This window comes from Elgaria multicarinata, chromosome 4 (genome assembly GCF_023053635.1).
Source record: "Elgaria multicarinata webbii isolate HBS135686 ecotype San Diego chromosome 4, rElgMul1.1.pri, whole genome shotgun sequence".
Classification (NCBI taxonomy): Eukaryota; Metazoa; Chordata; class Lepidosauria; order Squamata; family Anguidae; genus Elgaria; species Elgaria multicarinata.
Genome location: NC_086174.1, coordinates 37,811,162 through 37,831,838, shown reverse-complemented (window position 1 = coordinate 37,831,838; position 20,677 = coordinate 37,811,162). Strand labels below are relative to the sequence as shown.

Here is a 20,677-nt window from a genome sequence, read left to right as displayed (position 1 = left end):
AAATTCAGTTTGGCTCTGTGCTGTTCTCTTTGCGATCTCTCTCTCTCCCCTTTTTTTTTGGGGGGGGGGTTCATTCAAATGGGGAAAGTGCACATTTTTTCAAAAATGTGTACTTTCTTTCCATTGTATAATGCATGAAAATTCACAACTTTTGAAATACACAATTTAAAGTGTGCATTTTTTTAAAAGTGTGCATTTATAAAAATGCACACTTTCAAGAATGCATACTTTAAAAATGCATAGTTTGGGAATTATTAAACATTTCTAGAGAACATGCACTCCCCTTCGCGTTTAGGGTTGCAAACATGGAATTTTTGAGGGATTTACTAACTGAAATGAAATTCCCGTACATCGCTAGGTATTACTAGGCAGGCAGCAGTAGTAGAGCCAAAGAGGCAGGAAGGTGCAGGAGAAGTGGTATGTAAACATATCACTGATTAAAGGTGCAATCCTATGCCAGTTTAGATAGAAAGAGTCCTCCAACTCCAAGCATGCCCCAGCCAGCCATACTTCTGCAATGGCTGTAGTATTGCTGAGCATACAGACTGCACGTTGGACTTTGGCCAAGTCATTTTGTAGTCGTGAAACTTTTTTCTATCTAAATATGCATAGGATTGCGGCCTTAAACAAGGTGCTATCAGGCCTACCTCCTCCTGTGCCTCTGATTGGTTGAAACTTTGTTAGCTCACAGAAATGATCGCCTCAATAGAGTAAATCTTGCTACGGTTAGGTCATGTTTGGAAGCAACACTAAACCAAAGTTTAGTGCTATGTGAATGGGACAAGCCTGCTCCCTGGCTCACACACACTGCTCTCCCTTCTTCCTGTGTAGGCCAGAGGAGGAGTTCAGAAGCTTCCACATTTACACCTAACCACAGCTTGCCATTTCATCTGAACTGGGAACTGTGGTCAACATTAAGTATGTGTTAAGAAAAACATTTTAAGAAAAACGTTGGAAGAAGTGGTGGGAAAACACAAATTGAAAGTTGTGTCTGGGCCCCTCATATGAGGCAAGGTGGTTGCATAATAAAAGCTTAATCTGGAGGCACCAAATATTCTACTTCCCTTTCATTGCCCTTATAGCATTTCTTTAGTAGAGAGATGTGTGAGTAAAATATTCTACTTTCTTATGTACTCTCTATCAGAAAAATCCAATTAAGAGTGCATTCCAGAATATTGTTTGTTATGTGTGTATTTTATATATTCCTAGTTAAAATGAGACCAAACAGATATTACTTTAAATATCTGCCTAGGAGCGACATCTTTTTTCATTTTTACTCTAGAGTAGGCACAAGTGTCGCCCCCCACATTGGTACCCAAGTGTGAGGGGTAGAGGCTTTTAAGATCTCGATCAGAGTAAAAATGAAAAGAAAGCATAGCTGCTAGACATGCATTTAATGTTTTATTCTGCATTTCTTCTTTCCCCAGTGTTTTGTTTTTAAACCACATCCTTAAAGTGTGTTATGACATACTGTGTTTTTCTAAATATGGTATTTATTTGCTTGTCTGTTGTCTTTACATTTTAAAAAATGCTTGTTCTTGGTTTCTATGCTCTGTTAAACAAAACGAATCAAGTGAGCAATTGCTTTGCTATTCATACTGCACTTACACATTTATCAATGTTTTAGAGAAAAGTGTTTGTTGATTAAGGACATGCAACAAAATATACTGTTCAGGGTTTCTGCCAGCTTTGCTCTTTCCCAGGATCTAGGGTTGCCATGTTCTGAATCCACAAAACCAGGACAATCGGGGTGGGGGGGCTAGGATTTTTTTTAAAAAAACTGAGCAATATATAAAGGTCTAGGGAAAGCCCAATTTTTGCAAAGCCCAAATTTCAATTAAAACATCAACAACTGTAAAACCAGACATCTTAAATTCAGTGCAACTTACTTCCAAGTAACAGATTTGAGGCTTGCAACCCAAATCCAAGGAGGTGGATTTTTGAAGGGCAATTTTTTGGGGAGTGACTTTACTTTCTTCCCTCTCTCCTTTCCTCTCCTTCTCCCAATCGTCCCCACTCGCTCCCTCCCTCCCTCCTGTCCCCCACAAAACTCTCTTTCTTCCCCTACAAATAACCCAGTAGCTCCGTCCAGCGTTTACCCTAAAGGTCTGACCACAACCAGCCAAGCTCACCTAACTCCTTTGCATTGCATGGGCCTCAGGTAGCTTGAGGAGAGCACGTGTGCCTTTCCTTGCTGTTGTTCCTCTTCTACGCATCCGCAGGTGCAATAAGGTGAGTCACAGTGAGTGACTCAGATGAGCCTGTGGAGGAGCTGTGATGCTCTGGAAAAGGCGCCAGATTGATGTGTCTTTTTCTCTGCTGCTGCCACTCCACTGAGCAGGCTCAAGGCACCATTTTGGAGGTCAGAATTTCTCCGGCCTGCTGGACCAGGAATCAGGGATTCTTGCCAAGCCGGTCGGGACATTTCAGAATCTCCTGGAAATTGGGACATTCCTGGTTTTCCAGGATGTACGGCAACCCTACCGGGATACTGTATTACATTCCTGCTCCTCTGTCCTGGTATTCCGTTCTGCCCCACAATCAACAGTCAGTCAGCATTCCATGCTCAGTCATAAGAAGAGCCCTGCTGGATTAGACCAAAGGTCCATCTAGTCCAGCACTCTGTTCACACAGTGGCCAGCCAGCTGTTGACCAGGGACCCACAAGCTGGACCCAATCATATAGTTGTTTGTGGGGTGGGGGAGGGTCCCCTTTAGGGTGTTTTTCCTAAAGATTTTTTTTTTCAATTTTGTAAATTTTGGGAAATGAAATAGACCAGTACCATAAACTTGGCAAATCAGAATGAAGAATAAAAGTGGTCCATTATCTTCCGCATACTTCTCACCAGAAGCCAAGATTCCATTTATTTGGTGTGAAAGATTAGCCCAGATTTGTACGGAGAAGCATTCTATAATTTCCTGAGTATTTTGAATGGTAGTTTTCCAGTGCATTGTAATACAGTGGCTAATCTGGATTTGAGAAGAATGTAATGCCTCTTTATTCCAACTTCTAAACTTTTTTTTTGGAGGATGATAAGCCTTGAGAAAGGAAAAGCACATACATTTTAAGGAGCAAGGGCTCCTATGTATTTTCCTTCACTGATAAAATGTAGAGATTCTCTCATTACTTCCAAACCAATGAAAACTGATATCTTATGTACCTGAATTGCTTTTTCTATTGCCATCTGCTTCCTTTGTATTGCAAAGAGAGGATGTGTTCAACTCACAATGACTGTTAAATAAAGATAAAGAATAAAAGTGGTCTTTTATCTCCTGAATGCTTCTCTCAGGAAGATAACAATCCCTTTTTCCAGGGTGATAGATTGGGCAAGGTTTGTACTGACTAGCACATTCAGGTCCAAGGTAAATTAATATATATACTAGCAATGAACCCGGGTGCTATGTATCCAAAATGGAAGAACTGAGAAATGAAAGGGAGGTCTCAAGACTTGCAGGAATAGAGAGGGGAAAAACAGGAACAAAACACAGAGGGAAACCCCAACATTTGCAAAATAGAGGGGGGAAATGGGAACAAAACACAGAGGGAGCAATCCTATGGCACATAGAGAACCTTAAAAGCGATGTTGGAGAGGAGGTAAAAGGGGTATTTTTGTGAGTGGATTGGAGAGGCTGGCTTACAAAGTATCCCCAGGCCTCCCCAACCTACCTACGTCCTCTTTTGTGGTGCCCGTTAGATGGGCAAAAAAGCCAGTCTAGCAAAAATGCAAAGCGGGAGAAGCGCAGAGCCGAAGGTCCCCTCTACAGCTCCGCCTGCTCTGTACTGGATGCTCGAAAGCCTCTTAGCTCAGAGGCTTATGAGCATCAGGATAGGATTGTCCCCTAAGGGGGAAACCTCCCCCCTCAATAAGTCCTAGTATGCTCATTGTTCAATGAATGCTGAGGACAAAGAGAAAACCAGGGGATGAAATAGAATAGAATATCCTGGAAGAAGTAATGGCCTATTGACTGGAACACTGAACAGGACCACTCCACATTGCAACTTTTTATTATAGGTCCTGCTGTCCACAAAGGAAGGACAGTAGTATATGCATGATGTAACCAAGGCATGAATAATTGTTGTCAAATCAGACCAACTCAGGAAATGTCACAGCTAGTTTACTAAAACTAGTTGCCACCACTGTCACTGCCCAAAGATCCAGGCACAGCATAGGTTCATGGAGGACTCCCAGGCAATGGACCTGATCTTTCATGGGGAACACAAGCCCTTCCAGAAAAGGTTGAATCCCAATCCCTGAGTCAGGCTTTCTGCTGACCATCGTGTCTGAATTTAAACTCTGCTTGTTCCCCTTCATCCAGCTCATATTTTTTTTAACCCAAGCAATGTACAGGTTATTGACTGCTTCCTTGGTACTTGATGATATTGAGCAATAGAGCTATATGTCATCAGCATACTGGTGACACCTTACTTCAAAGTTTTGAATGACTTCTCCTAGTAGTTTCATGTACATAACTTGGGGGACAAGATAGAATCCTATGGGATACCATAGGCCAAGCATTGTAGAGTCAAACAGTAGTCCCCCAGCACCACCTTCTAGGCACAACACAACATAAAGGACCAGAACCGTTGCAAAACTGTACTTCCAAACCTTAGGCTGCAAGGTCCAGAAGAATAGGGCCATGTTCTCTACCCCAAATCCACTTCCTTGCATAGTTTATCCAGGAAAGCAGCCAAAGCAATTTTAGTCCCATAATCTGGTTGAAAGCCCAATTGAAACTGCAGTTGAAATAGGTCCAGATAATGTATCCAGATGTATTATCCAATAAGTACAGCATATTGAGAAGAGTATTAGGAATATGGCAGGCTGTGGATGTCCAGCACCTGCTTGATTTAGAAAGGTTTAGTTGTAAAGTTGCTCGCTTGATTTCTTTTGAAAAGGCCAATGTGGATCTGAAGGTTAACAATTGAAATACCAGTATCTCAATTTATGAGCTTAAATAATGTGAGCTGTTAGTGCATGCAGATTTCAGAGAACAGAGGCTGCTTTTGTCTGTATTAGCATAAAATTCATTACTGAGCCATTCCTGGAGTGAAGGAAAAGCCCTTATACCCATGGGGGATATCTACATTAAGAATGAAGTACAATTTGAATCAAGGATAACTTGGTTAATTTCGAACTTATTCTTCCATCTGTTGCCTACATAAGGACTTAATGAAAAAAGGGTTTTAGCAGGCAAGAATTATTTTTTAAAAGAGAGATGTTTGCTTTCTTTTACTTCTTTTAAAAATTGTGATACAACCAGTAGCACTTTGCTAATGGAAGGCTTTTGTCAGAGGAATGGGAGACGGTGGGCTCATCTACACCAAGCAGGCTATGACACTATAAAAGTGATATGTGGTATGTGTCATGGGCCCCAACAGTTGTCAGTGCACTTTATAGCAGTCTGTAAAGCAGTAGTGTGGCTCCTGCATTTTATATACCGCTTTCATACCACTTTCATAGTGGAATATCTTGCTTGGTGTAGATGAGCCCAGTGATTCTCTCCTACCCAACAGCATCCCTATTCCTCAAAATCTGGTCTTGAAGGCTGGGAGACCATCCACAGTAGATGTGTGGCATGTGTTCAGGTGGGCTGGAGAGGAAGGGGAAGTTTCATTGTGCGAGTGGAAGTCCACTCAGACAATGTTCCATGAAACCCATTGAATCCTGAAAATATTCCGTTTCCAATTTGTTTCAGCTCCAAAATACAAGGGTATCCTCTTTTTTCCATGCACAAACATTTCCTTCCTAATATAATAGTTTTGTTAATGATTATCACAGACATAAACCAATAGTAATGCCAATGTATAGCTTTCCTCTGTATTGTATGTCTTGGCGCTCCTGTTGCAATTCTTTGGAGCCATTTGTCTTGCTTGCTGATTTGTGATTGTGGCACATCAATGGGCCTGATTGTAGGAGTTAATCTGTGCATACTGCTGTTCTGTCATCAAATGTATGTATACAGTAACTTGTTAACTGTCCTCCACAATGAAAGGGCTGCCTCGGAAGAAAGAAATGTGATGTGCATGTCCTTTTTATATGTGCAGTATGCTCCCTACACTGAAGCGCATAGGGCTGTACATGCAGCATGAGCCCTCTGTTGAAATGAATAATGCAACACATGCAATAAACTCATGTGTTCATCATATCATTTTCTGCTCTGAATCAGGGTGTAAGCTAGAACCAGGGACTCACAAGGTAGTAATTTCCCCTTACCATTTGCTATTCTTATAATCTAAGGCTTTTCTGTCCGTTAAAATACTGCAATGATCTGGTAGCCTTTTTCTTTCAGTTATATGCTACTTGCTTGTGCTCTGTGTCACTCTCTCTTTGTAAATATTCATCTAGCTGTGTATTTACACTGCAAATTTTCATCCATTTTAAGCATTCTATTATTGGAAGGGGGATTCCCCAGTGTTCTCCAACAGAAATAATTTTGGGACTGTGCTGATTGCTCTAAAGAATGTACTTCCTTATCGTAGATGGATTTCATGCAGCTCTGCAGTACAGATATCTGTAACATCAAGTTTTGCACATATGACAGTAGACTGCACATATGATAGTAGTCTAACCCTGGCTTCATTGGGACTTTAATTGTCCTAAACAGTTTCTCAATTGCTCTCAATGATTCACAGCCCTCTTCCACATGTCTGCTGATTGTTTTTGCGCTTTAAGGCATGCCTGTGTGTGTTGCCTTCTAATGACAGGCTGTGTGTAATTGAGGAATCCTTGGTCATGGGATAAATATATCTTATTATTAAATCTAATGTGCAAAACAACAACAACCATATAACTGTCAAAATTGATTGACATTGCCCACTCTGTTCAAAAGATGCAACAATCAAAATATTATAATGGCAAGAAGTTAACTAAATTCATGTACATGTGCCTCATTTGCCTAATTCTTGGTGCATCTTATATATTTTCTTGTTAAAGCATTTTTTTGGCTAGTTCCTTGATATTTATGTGCACCAGATACCTTCCCCTGCTTATGTCATGTACTTTTGTAAGTAGTACCAGCTAAAATTTCTTTAAATGCAGAGCACATTTACAAGGGGTGGAGTATATTTATTTCTGTCTTGCTAAGAGAAAGCATTTTCTTCCTAGCACCCTACCAAATCTATCTCTGTTGTGTATTCCATTTTCTGGAAGCCTGAGCAGCATTGTACCTCTTCCTTTCACATTATAGTTTTTGGTCTCCAGTCTTATTAACGCACTGGACATTTCAGAATGTCAGGAGAGGCAGCAGGTGGCATTACTGTAGGCTTGAAATTTTGCTTTTTAAAGCAGTTAATCTCTCTGGTGGAAAATCTTTTCATGTTGCTTGCTGTTGGATCACTGCTCAGTATAGGCACATCATTGGCAGCCTGTTATCTTTGCCAGGTCCCCACAATCAGCACTGTTCCAAAGATATTTAGATAGAAAGCAGAGGGATGGGTAGAGACAGCAGGTAATAAAGTGTCACCTAATCAGGTTAGATTATTATTCTTGTCAGAGATTTGCTCATTGAGAGAGATTGGTTTGAGTCATATCTGCAGTCTCCTTCCACTGGTTCCCTCCTATTTAAAGGAATTGTTTTAAGCAAAACAAGGAAAGCATTTCAAACCTTTTGCTGACTTCCTAATGAATCATCTGGCATTCCCTTGGGTTGAGTCCAGCATGGAAAAGATGTAGAATATTGCTTTCTGTGTGAATTACGTGCTCTAGTTTCAAGTTATTATAATTTATAAAGGCTCGCCTAGTGAAAATGCAAACAAAGACATGTCTCTAGGGCATGTAGAATAGACAGTGTTGCAGAATAGACAGTGTTGCACATTACAATCAGCCTCTCCTGAAGGTTCGTTTAATATCTTGGTGTGCTCTTTTGTGGGCTGGGTGGTGGTAGTGGAATTACTTTTAAAATACATTATTCATCTAAGTAATGCGTAGGGAGAAGTTACTGAATTGTGATTCCTGTGGAAAATCTACTGTTGTGAATTGGTGCTTGTATTATTTATATCTATGCAGTAGGTCTTTACTGCATAATAGAGGCATGAAATAAACATGGCAGCCTGTAGAGGGGAGCAGTGAACTACTCTGTGCCTTTCTCGGAAAGGAAGAGAGCCTGACCTTTTTAGCTAACCCAAATCTTTATATTTCCAGTGCACTTGAGCACCTGGCTGTTTAATAATAAATGCAAATTTTGAAATTTCCTGTAGTGAAATAAAAATGCCAGTAACAGAAATTTAGCATGGAAGACTTGCTACACTCAGTTACTTTATCTTGAGATTGCAGACATTTTAATTCGCTTTAGCTTCATAAGAACACTTGCATAAGTGCTGCTAAGATCACCTTTTTGCTTCTGTGAATATGGTTAATGCAGCATTTAGTACTCAATTTCTAAGAGGAAAGGTGTCAAGGCTGAATTTGTCTTCTTCGTTTCTCCTCGTTGCCTGGAAGCCTTAATCTGAGACATGATGGTTGTGATTACTTTTCCTTCATCTCTAAGCAAGAGTGTTGTCGTGGTTGTTGAACTAGAACTGGGGAGGCTCAAGTTCAAATTCTCACTCAGCCATGAAGCTTGTTGGGCAATGTTGGGCCAGTCATATCTCTCCGTCTAACCTACCTCATATGGTGGTTGTGAGGATAAAATGGATGGAAGTGAAAAATGTGTGTGCCGCCCTGAGCTCCTTGGAGGAATGGCAGGATAAAAATGAAATAAATAAGGGACAACCCCTGCTTTATCATTTGATGTTTCACAGGGTTGAGTTCTGCACACGAAAACAGGTTCCAGGGCCAAATCTGAAGGTCAAGCCAGGCAAAAGCATATGACTCAACAAGGGTCATGTGCTTTTATACACGACCCCTTTTGGGGGAGAGGCCTTTGCATAATGCAGTGGAGGCTGGTGGCTCCAAAGTCAGTGGAGCGGTGAATCCACTCTGGGTATCAGACAGAACACTAAAGGAACTGTCCAACATCCTTTGCTCTGCATCTTGGACATCTCCTTTAGAGTTTGGACTGGTTCTGACTGAAACATGGAGCAGATTTACCATCCTACTGATATCAGAGCCATCAGCCCCCACTGGCTCAATGGTAAGAGCACATGCTTGGCAAAGTCCCAGGTTAAATCCCCAACTTTTTCAATGTGCAGCTTTGCAGGAAAGCCCCACAGTGGCTGCGAAGCTGCGCCTGCATCATCTAACTGATGCAGCACAGATCCGCAACCACCATGAGGCTTTCCCTGCATATAGTCAGCTCCAGGCTGCAGGAAACACAGTATCCAGATTCTATTTCATTATGTGATAGCCTGAGTTCCTATAATACTTGGATTACCCTCCAGAACACTAAAAAGAACTTGTGAGCCCTCTTGCAAGTTGCCTGGTATGCTCAGTTGAAGGTCTGTGGAACAAGGTGAAGGGGCTGTAGCCTCAGGGACAGAGCCCATGTTTTGCATGCAAAATGTCTCAGGATTAATTTCTGGCACATCCAGGTAGGACTGGGAATAAGTGTCCTGAGAACCACTGCCAGTCAATGGCAGAGTCTAACAATATAGAACTACAGTAGATGGACCAATGGCCTGATTCTGTATAGGACATCTTTGTAAACAGCTGCAAAACTTCTGGTAATATTGAATAATGGGACTATTTAGTCAAAATGCCATCAATTTAAATGATTTTGATTCTGTAAACTAGCAGCGCTAGTTACCTACCTCACTTAATTGTTGTGATGCTGAACGATTATATAACATTTTGCCCATTAAAAATGCTAATAACAAAACTAAGACTCCTGTCACCAACTTCATTTCTATGGAATGCAGCCCCCACTGATGTGAATGAAATGCTCATGGGGTAGAGTGATGTATAAATGGCGATGGATTTAAGTCTCACTCTTCACATTTGATTGTGATAAAGTTATTAATAAAACTCAACTCTCAATCCTTTTCAAATCCATTGCTCGGCAGTTTTAAGAATCAAGAAAGAATCACAGGATGCAAATCTCTCTCTGTGTGTATACAAATTTAGAAATAATTAGTAGGATTTATTTAAATTTTACTAAAAGCAGAGCCAAGCAAGTAACTTATTAGCTAAATCACCCCATATCAAATGAATTCTTTAATTAAATTGCACACCACTCTAAATCAGTGGTTCTACCTCAATTACAAAAAAATTGTTAAAAGAGTGCAGCTGGTACATTTTTTCATGAGCCCTCCTCTCTCTTTCTGTCTTTCTCACATGCCCACGCATGCACACACACACACACAAAACCCTAAACAACTTGTGACCAGGATACTTAGGCCTTAACTAGACCTAAGGTTTATCCTGGGATCATCCCTGCCTGCTCCCAGGATATCCTGTGTGTCATTTATATGAACAGGGATGACCCCAGGACAATCCCGGGATAAACCTTCAGTCTAGCTAAGGCCCTAGACCGCCTTCCCTTATACGTACCTAGGTAACATTTAAGATCTTCAGAGGAGGACTTGCTGGTCATTCCAAAATGAAAGAATGTTGCCATGAAGAACCTCAACACTGGGCCTTCTCTGTAGTGGCACCCACCATCTAGAAAACCCTCCCTTGTGTGGTTTGGAAGGCAGAAAATTAACATCTTGTAAATGCCTTCTGAAAACAAATCTTTTCACACAGGATTTCCCTGTGCTGTAACTGCTGCTGGGTTTTAGGCAATACTTTTAAAGTTTTATATTGTGTTTTGTTGTGTTGTATTTTATGGTTTTAATTGTGAACTTCCTAGAGAGCTTCAGCTATTGAGCAGTATAAAAATGTAATAAGTAGAACAATAAAAAACACCTTTTGCACCAAAATCAAGTTTCAAAAATTTGAGAGAGTAACTAATCCAAAAGCAAACCAAGAGTGAAGGAGTGGATCACCTCAAAATAACCCCCCATTTTCCACCCAGATCCTGCTCCAAATGTTAATCATTTCCCCTTCAGTTAATTACCTCATTCATCAGTCATCATTAGCTCTATAAATTAAATTCAACATAAAGTGGTACACAGTTCTGAGGGGTGTGTGTGTCAGAATATTGGGTGGATGGTAGGAAGAGTGAGGGCTGAATAGTGGGGTAGAGGAGATAGAGGGAAGTGGGCAAGAAGAAGATTAGGAAGGAAAGTAGAGAGTGAGGCTGGGAGGAAGAATGAGGCAGGTTTGGGGTGGGGATCAGAGGGAGGGAAAAGATGGAGCAAGGAATAGGCAGCATGAAGGGAATGGATGGAGCCTGGAGAGAGAAAGGAGAAGAACTAGTGGTAGTGGGGGAGTGGGGGAAGAATGACTCTCTTCCATTGTCTGCCCTGCAGGTTCTGTAGCTGTCTCTCTATATGTCTGACACTTGCGACTACCCCCAAAACTCAATACAGATAGAGGAAGACACAAGCACAGCAGGCTAAGAAGTCCTACACTAAGTACCACTTGTCCATGTACCTAGAGCAAAGAAAGGTGAAGTCCTTAACAAACAACCATGTAATACTAAACAAAAAGAAGGGGTACTAAACAAAAAGTTAAGGATATATATCCAGTAGAACAATAGTATTTAATATACAAGAATAAAATTAAGATTAACAGTAATATTGCATTAAAAGTGCAATGGCATATTGCACAGAAAGAAATGTCTAACAGAAACAACGTAGAATAAAAAGGCCAAACGCGTTTCAACACAAAGTCTTTGTCAGTGGCCAATGCGGGCTGCTGTATGGAGGGTGTCACTGCCATTTGAAAATAATGCAGGGCCTCAGCCTTTTCGTGGTCTTTAGATAAATGGCGTTTATCTATTTATCTATAGCTATGTTAATCTTAATTTTATTCTTGTATATTAAACACTATTGTTCTACTGTGTATATATCCTTAACTTTTTGTTTAGTTCCACTTGTCCATGTGCCACAGAACAGGGCAGGGAGAGACACAAAGATCAAGAGGAGCCATATCACTCACACACACACACATACACAAACGGAGTGTCATCAGACGAGCATTTTATAGCATGTTTGTTATTGGCCACTCACGGATTTGCGTGGGTCCTCTTCATGATGCTGTTCACTTCTCAAACATCTCCTGCTCCTTCTTCCATCCCCAAAAAAGACCTGGGAAATCAGGTGTTTTTTTAATGTAATATAACTTGCTGCCATTTACTGCTGTGTGCAGGAGAAGCAGTGCGATCAAAGCACGGGCCATGTGGTTGCTACTTGCTTCCCTGAATGAAGAAAGAGGAAGCTGTTTGTCCCTATTCTGGGACAGAAGCAGGAGGCAAAGCGACATAGGGAAATGCGATCCCCCCCCCTCATCTGTTGCTGCTCTGAATCTACCGAATACTTGGGGTACCTGGAGAAGAAACTTCTGCCCAGATTGTTTAATCTTTTAGAAGGGCAATAAACACACCTTTCTCCCTGCTTTTCTCTCTTTCCTGGAGGAAATTGCCCCCATCCCATGCAGTTAAACATGGGGAGGGAGAATATTGGGAAGACACAGTGTGCACGGAACGTTGGGTTAACCCTTCTCAACTGCAAAACCCCTGGAAATTCCCCCCTGCCTTACAGTTAAACTTGGGGAAATCCCCATCGGCTTAGAAAATTAAGCTTGGAAAAACTTTCCTCTCTCTTCCTCTGATCAGATCTTGCAGCATGTGGGGTACAGGGACATATATTATGGGGGGAGGGGCAGCAGTGCTGAAGCCCCCACCGGATGTCCCAGAGGGGCAATGCCCAACCATGTAACATCAATAAGCTCACAGCCTGGCTGGCAGATTCCTCAGTCAGTCTCCAGTTGTCTGTATTGTTGTGTGTTTGGGGGTCAATCTGAATTACCTCCAAGCAAACCCTGCTTCCTCCTCCTCAGGCCTTGTGGGACAAAAGGTTGCACATTTAGGATTTACAGTGTTAGTGTGCGTGCATGCGTGCATGCGTGCGTGTGTGGGGGTGCCTTTTAAATATGTCTGAACAATATATACAATATATATATATATATATATATATATATATATATATATGTTTTACTATGTACAGCACCATGTGCATTGATGGTGCCATATAATACTACTACTAATAATAATATACACATAATGACATGATCCAGCTACTATTAAACACTTTTAGCTACCTAAACTTATTCATGTTTACTTAGAAGTAATTTCCAAAGAGCTCACTTGGACTTCATTAATTATAAAGAATCTCCTTGACTAATGAGTAAAAAGCATATTACATGCCAGACATTTTCAGACTAAGCACAGGAATAGGGTCTTGAGGTATGTGGTATTATTGCACTGGGTCATGGGAAATAGAGTTTGAAGAACACTGGTATATAGTATAGGACTATGGATGATGTGGTAGCATGTCAACTATCATAATATAATTAAATGTAATACTTTTGTTGAATACTTGTTACTTTAATATGTGGCTTTAAACACTCTAGGATCCATTGTTGATGAAGGATGGTTTCCAGAAATAGAAATATATACATAAATGTAAACAAATAAGCCTAGCCCCCCTTTTCCAAGTTTAGCCCCATGCCCCCAACCCTGAAAATTGAGAAGTATATGCCCCTGGTGGAGTGGAGTGGAGTGGAGTGGGGGGTTGGATAAATTGCTGGAGGTGAAGGCTATCAATGGTAGCCCTGATGGTTGTGTGCTATCTCCAGTATTTGAGGCAGTAAGCCTGTGTGCACCAGTTGCTGGGGAACATGGGCGGGAGGGTGCTGTTGCACCATGTCCTGCTTGTTCATCCTTGGCCGATGGCTGCTTGGCCACTGTGTGAACAGAGTGCTGGACTAGATGGACCCTTGGTCTGATCCAGCAGGGCTCTTCTTATGTTCTTAATAGAAACTGCAGGGGTTTGGCTTTTTTTGGTCATATGGTTGTGTCATATTAGTTACATTGCCTTGATATGAAAGCGCTAAAATTGCCATTCAGTAGAAGCCAATCTGTTGTTTGTTAATATATTGGTTCTTACTGGTGTAAATGTAGTGATTTCCAAAAGCATGTTTTTCTGTATCGAGTTTGTAATATATGTAACTATATACAATGTTATATTCAGTCTGTATCTATTGACGTCATGCATTATTGTAGCTAACTCATCCTCCTTTTTTGTGTGTTTCCAAGTTTGTCCACTACCTCCTATGGTGACTCATGGAGATTACATTTGCCATCCGCGGCCTTGTGAGCATTACAACCATGGAACTGTGGTAGAGTTCTATTGCGATCCTGGCTATTCTCTCACCAATGATTACAAATATATTACCTGCCAGTATGGAGAATGGTTTCCTTCCTATCAAGTATACTGTGTCAAAACAGGTAAAAACAAAAACAAAAAATTGATGTAAGTTAGTTAACAAACCAAGTTGTGAAGTCAAAATCTGGCCCTCTGGGATTCCTCAGACGGCTGTACCCCCTTCCCTTGGCCCTATCCCTTTTCCCTGACCACCGATTGTTGTATGGTTTTCCGGCTTTTGTGTTGGGTCTTCATTTTTGTTTTCATTCTAAAAGGTTGACTTTCTCTCCTAAGGCTTAGTTACTGGCAGTAAGAGCTTTAAGCTGAAATGTTCTGGTATTTTTGGCCTAGTCCACCACTGGAAAATAGCCTCCAAGAGCCCTTGAGCTGAAATTGTTTCAACATCCTTGCAATCAGGCAAACAGGGATGAAAGGGTGGTGGTGGTGGTGGTTTAGAATTGAAATTTCCTGTGCAGTACTTTCTCAAATGTAACATTTAGTTTGCTTTCAGTTGTTATTTGGGTTTATATTTTTAGTTTGCAAATAATATTGAAAGCGTAATAAATATAAAAGTGAGCAGAGAGGTGTATCATGTGTGTCTATTATATCTGTGGATAAATCCAGAGCAATTGGGCCCTGATCCTTTCTGGTTCTACTAAAAAGTAGCCATGAAACTATTACTATCTAATGTGTCTGTTTTACATGGCCCCTTGTGTTACAGAACAAACCTGGCCAAATACGCAAGAAACTCTCCTGACAACATGGAAGATTGTGGCATTTACTGCTACTAGTGTTCTTCTAGTACTTCTGTTAGTTATTCTTGCCAGAATGTTCCAGACCAAATTTAAGGCACGCTTTCTTCCAAGGTTAGTACTGTTTTTTGTCTGGATGTGGTGTGTGTGTGTCCCATCCTCACCCCTGCAACTAGTTAGCGGTGCAGTAGTTGATACTGTGTCTGGGAGTTTGATTTGGAATAAATTGGGTTGTATAGGTACTGTATAGTACTGTGCAACTTGCTTCATGTCCAAGCAGCAGATGCTAAACATATTCCACTAGTGATAGCTCTGGTAGGGGAAGCCCCAGAAAATTATACAGAAGCATCAGACAGAAATTCATTATGTGCATGTAGCAAGTGTTTCTACCTGGACACATACTCCCCCTACTCTGGAAACAAAGCCTTATGAGGAGAGACTCAAAGAACTGGGCATGTTTAGCCTGGAGAAGAAAAGACTGATAACACCCTTCAAGTACTTGAAACGTTATCACACAGAGGAGGGCCAGGATCTCTTCTCGATCATCCCAGAGTGCAGGACATGGAATAATGGACCCAGGTTACAGGTAGCCAGATTGCGGCTGGACATCAGGAAAAACTTCCTGGCTGTAAGAGCAGTTTAACAATGGAACCAATTACCTAGGGAGGTCGTGGGCTCACCCACACTAGAGGCATTCGAGAGGCAGCTGGACAGCTACCTGTCAGGTGTGCTTTAAGGTGTATTCCTGCATTCAGCAGGGGGGTTGGACTTGATGGCCTTATAGGCTCCTTCCAACTCAACTATTCTATGATTCTATGATACTACTACTCCCAGCCCAATGTCAGGCTGAAAGATCAAAGCAAGGTGTGGGTAGAAAGAGCCTAATTTGTAAGTGAGCATAACATATGAGAGCATACAAAGTCTTTACTGTTTACATGGCATGGAACTTAACGTATTTGCCTTAACTTCCAATTTCCATGCCTCTAGCTCTGAAAGTGTTTCACTGGCTAGCTTCCAGTACATTTCTGAGCCCAGTTCAGTGTTTTCCCACCTCTTTTTAACACTCTACACAAGCGGTGGGCAAGTTTGTGAGGTCTGGGGTCATTTTCACCCCTCAGCCCCCCCCTTCCCACCTGCACTGGTGTGTGTGTGTGTGTGTGTGTGTGTGTGTGTGTGTGTGTGTGTATTTAAAAAAAATTAAAAGGTTTCTGAAGTGACAACAAAGTAGCAAAAGGATAAAAAGAGGGTAAAAAATGAAGTCAAAATGGCAGCTCCAGAAACTTTTTTAAAAAATAAAATACAATTTTAAGGAGCAGTGCAGGTGGCAGGGTGATGTGTTGCTCGTCCCTGCTGTACATGATTTCTCAATCAGGTGCCTTAGGACACACTTTCTCTCACATCAACCTGCCTTATCTTTTCATGATCCTCTTCTCTGGGTATCCTTACAATCAGAGATGAAGCAGTTAATAACAGAAAGAGGGGCAGTTGTGGGGCCCTGATTATATAACTCCCTCCCAAAAAAAGTACTCATGGAGCCTATTCTATTATGTTTTAGGCAGCAGGCAAAATCTTTTCTATTCTCCCAAGCTTTTAAATTACTGCTTGAGTTCTTTTTCAACATTGATAGTTTTGTTGTGTAAGTCACTTTGTTATTTTTAAGTAATTTTATTGTTTTTGTATTGTCTTTGTTGTTTTATTATATTGTGTTTATAATGGGCAGTATCCAAGCAGACCTTTGTGGAAGCGGGGCCCACTGCCAATTCTGTTCTGAAAGTAGCATCCACCACTTACGGAATGGCAGTTTAGAGCTTCCTCTGGGAACCCGAAATCAGCAGAAACTAGTTTCTGGAACTGGGCAGGTCAACAGAGCTCCATTGACTGGTCCCAATCAAGAAATGGGTGTTTCTGCTCATTTCTGGACTGCCTAGAGCACCACTTGTGGAACAGAATTAATGGTGCCCTCCACTTGTGAAACTGAATCAGTAGCAAGCCCCGCTTGCGGAACGGCCCACTTGGATACTGCCCCTTCCCCCACCCCCCTAAACCACCCTGGGATATGTATTATGATGCACAATATACCAATGTCAGTGATCATAGAATAGCAGAGTTGGAAGGGGCCTACAAGGCCATCGAGTCCAACCCCCTGCTCAATGCAGGAATCCACCCTAAAGCATCCCTGACAGATGGTCGTCCAGCTAGTGTGGGAGAGCCCACAACCTCCCTAGGTAACTGATTCCATTGTCGTACTGCTCTAACAGTCAGGAAGTTTTTCCTGATGTCCAGCTGGAATCTGGCTTCCTTTAACTTGAGCCCATTATACACTTTCACTCCTCCTGTTTCAAACTAGGTCCAGCTACAAGCTTTACAGTTTGGCTTCAGTTATCAGTCAGCTGGTGATAATGAGCAATGCAGATAGCAGTTTATAATTAAAATAATATGAAATGGCATCACTATGCTCCCTAGGATTTCCCATTCAAACTTACGTGCCCAGTATTCTGGGAATCTTAATATAGGTTGGTATTCACTGTGCAGATTAAGGAATACAGAGAGTTCCTTATCTGTGCCTCCCAGCTGCTTTCTTTCCTTCCCTCAACTGTTGATTGGTTTGCTGCAGTTATTTACCTGATTGTGACAAATTGCACACGACTATCAGTATAAGCAGACTCCTGGATAACACTGAAGTAAATATTAATGCTGCGCTAGCTCCATTTCAGATGATTAAAAACTTTGTAGTTAGAGTAACCTTTCTGTTGCTGGGCGGAGCAGGGCGGTGTGGGGGAATGCCATTCAGCTATTCCACAAAGACAGAGACTCGCCCCATTTCTTTCTTCTCTTATTGTAGAGGTGCTCAGGAGAACTGCAGCAGTGGCCCTGACTTTGTGGTGGTGGACGGTGTTCCTGTCATGCTTCCTTCCTATGATGAAGCTGTGAGCAGCAGCTTGAATGCCTTGGCACCAGGATGTCTGTCCCCTGCAGGCCAGGGGTATATTTTGCAAGATGATGATCAGAACCCTCCAGCTTATCCTGGGCCAGATGACTTGGACAGGTTGCCAGCTGAATTTGATACCTGCGACAGCATTTCAGGCTCTTCTGAACTTCTTCAAAGTTTGTACACATCTTCTGTGTGTCAAATAGGAGCACATCCTGTCTCAGAGAGAACTGATGTCATCAACAGCACCACCGGAGAAGTAGCATCCACCAGCCCAAGCATTGACATTGCAGATGGTAATTTTGATTTTTGAACATTATGTACTTTAATGTCAATTGTTTCCCCCCCATATGAAGAAGACATAAGAATGTGCTTAGGAGAAAGAACCCCAGCCTCAGATTTGATTCTGGCCGATGTTTGTTTTACTCCTGACATAGCAGAAAAGTTTCCTTACAACCCAGAGTTTCATCACCACCTTACATCAGATTCTACCAAGAGTTTATCTCTAAAAATCCTTTAATGGCAGGAGAAGGTTAGGTGTATGGCTTTGCAGACCACCCAATGTTAACGGAAGTGTTGGACAACAGTGAAAAATATACCAACTAATTTCCCCAACCTCCAAGTTTGTGCTCTAAACTGAGTGTTTACTCATATTGACTTCTGCCTGTTGTAAGCACAACTGTGGCTCATCATAAAGTGTGAGACAAGCTTTTCTCCTTTCAGCAAAACGTACCTTAATCCTCAACACTAACACTATGCACCATCAACCAAATTAATTAACCAGTGTTAATGTTTTTCCCACTACAAACTACTGAACATTTCTGGAGGTCTGTTTTGGCTTATTTACTTGGATACATAAAGGGAATAACAACAAACAAACAAACATGTGGGGATTCCGGGTTACAGTCTGGGCCTGAACTGTGATGGTGGCCACATATACTCCATTTCATCAAGCCCTTGTGCAGGTTCTTAAAAAGAAAGTCACAAGAAGCACATACAATGAATTGTTATACAATTTAACATATTTGCCTAGTATCCCATTACCCTATCAAAAAGAAGAATCTTAATTACCTTGTTGCTATTATTGATTTTCTCAGTGTCAGCCTGTGCATTTCAATGGGCTGTGTATGACGGGCTCTAGTTTGTTTTCACTCAGTCGGTGTCTATTAGAGAGTCAGAGAAGGTAGCCAACTCGTGTCAGCTATCCATTATGAGTGAGAACAGCCCAGCATGGTCACTTATTCTAAGGATTATATGCCCTAGCTTATTTTAGTCTCTAGAATATTTATGCTATGAAAGCAAACTGAGGAGTAACAAGATTACTTTTTGAATCCAACATTTGATAGATTCCATGCCAGTACAATTTCAGCAAAATTTGGCTTGCTATAGGTTTGGCTTCTTAATCCATTGTACATTGGACTGCTTCATACAACACACTGAAACCAAATTAGTCCTGAATGTGTGCCAAACTACAAGCACATGAGTTGAGTGTGGAAAATGTGGATTTTTATTGAATTCTCATGCTGAAAATTGTTCTGCTGTAAGGTAGGCTAGTTAGAGGATTGCAAAGCCCAGTGTAAGGGATGTTGAACCCATTGGGCTGATTTGTATGAAGCTACCAACTTTGTGATTGCACAGGTCACTGTGCATAAAGTATTAAAAATGGATTGCCTGACTCCATGCATAACTGAGTGTCTTAACCTCCTAGCAACAGTGGCCCTGTTGGTGGCATGTAATAGCTCAATAAAATTGCAGGTCCTCCCATGAGAAGAGTTCACAATTAAAACCCAATTAACTCTTTCTTTTATTTTCTAGAAATTCCATTGATGGATGAAGACCCTTAATCTGCAAAAAATCTTGCTCATACCTTTGTGGGGGGGTTGGGGAAAGGAATCCTGCACATATGTATACATACATATACTTATATATCTATATAAATCTCTCTCTATATAAAGACTGATTAAAGATTGGGGGGAGGGTTATTTTCTGTTTTTATAAATCTTCCACATTATGATGTCACCAGATTTTGTGCACATATCTTAATCAACTTTGAGGGTTGAGAGCATCAGCTATTCAACAGCAGCTTTACAAAATGAATCCTGAGGATTTGATGAGACTAGTCACTGCAAAAGAACTATAATTTCATGGAATAGTGACGAGTGTATCTGCATCGCAGGAAGTCTTAACAACTCTTTAGAAACACCAGTGAGAGTGATTTGTACTACAGGTACAAACTGCCTAATGAAAGCATGTCAGATGATGTAATTTTTTCTTTATCAAAGCTGCTTCATATTTATGATGGACCACAATTTGCAAAGGAATCCTAATTTATTGGAAGGGAAATAAACAGTGTTGAAATTAAAATCAAAGAGGATCGTTCCTGAATTGTCTGTGTTAACTTTGCAGAGGGAAGCTTTAGCTCATGGTGGTGTCATTTAAAGAGGTGCCTGTAGCAAGTAAAGCCCCTGAGTACAAGAAGAAGCTTCATTATTATGGGTAACAAATAATAAAAGGAAAGGGAAAGGCTTCAGTCATGATTTGAAGTTTTGTTTTTTGTTCTTTAAAGTAATTAAGATTGTATGGAATATTTGAGATGGAACAGAAGTACATTATTTATGAAACATTATCACAACTACTTTACATTTGACTTGGTTATCTTATAAATTTCTCCCAAGTTATAAAAGAAAACAGCAAGAAGTGGGCAAATATTAAGATAATTTTGGCCATGTTCAGATGCCATGATAGTCCATGGTGAATTAATGGTCAACTCACAGTTGGTTATTTTGAGGGTACTCCCCACACAATCAGA

General features: G+C 41.1%; 1 protein-coding gene across 2 annotated transcripts in view; it reads left to right on the top strand.

Moving 5' to 3' along the window:
• Positions 1–20,229, top strand: part of SUSD4 (sushi domain containing 4) — a 106,947-nt gene extending 86,718 nt beyond the window's left edge. For both annotated transcript variants that reach the window (XM_063125592.1, XM_063125591.1), the window contains 4 exons: positions 14,079–14,270; positions 14,909–15,053; positions 17,782–18,164; positions 19,684–20,229. In XM_063125592.1, coding sequence (XP_062981662.1) covers positions 14,079–14,270; positions 14,909–15,053; positions 17,782–18,164; positions 19,684–19,712 — 749 coding nt within the window. In that variant the 3' untranslated portion in view covers positions 19,713–20,229. The remainder of the gene's footprint in view (positions 1–14,078; positions 14,271–14,908; positions 15,054–17,781; positions 18,165–19,683) is intronic.
• Positions 20,230–20,677: the final 448 nt, after the last annotated feature.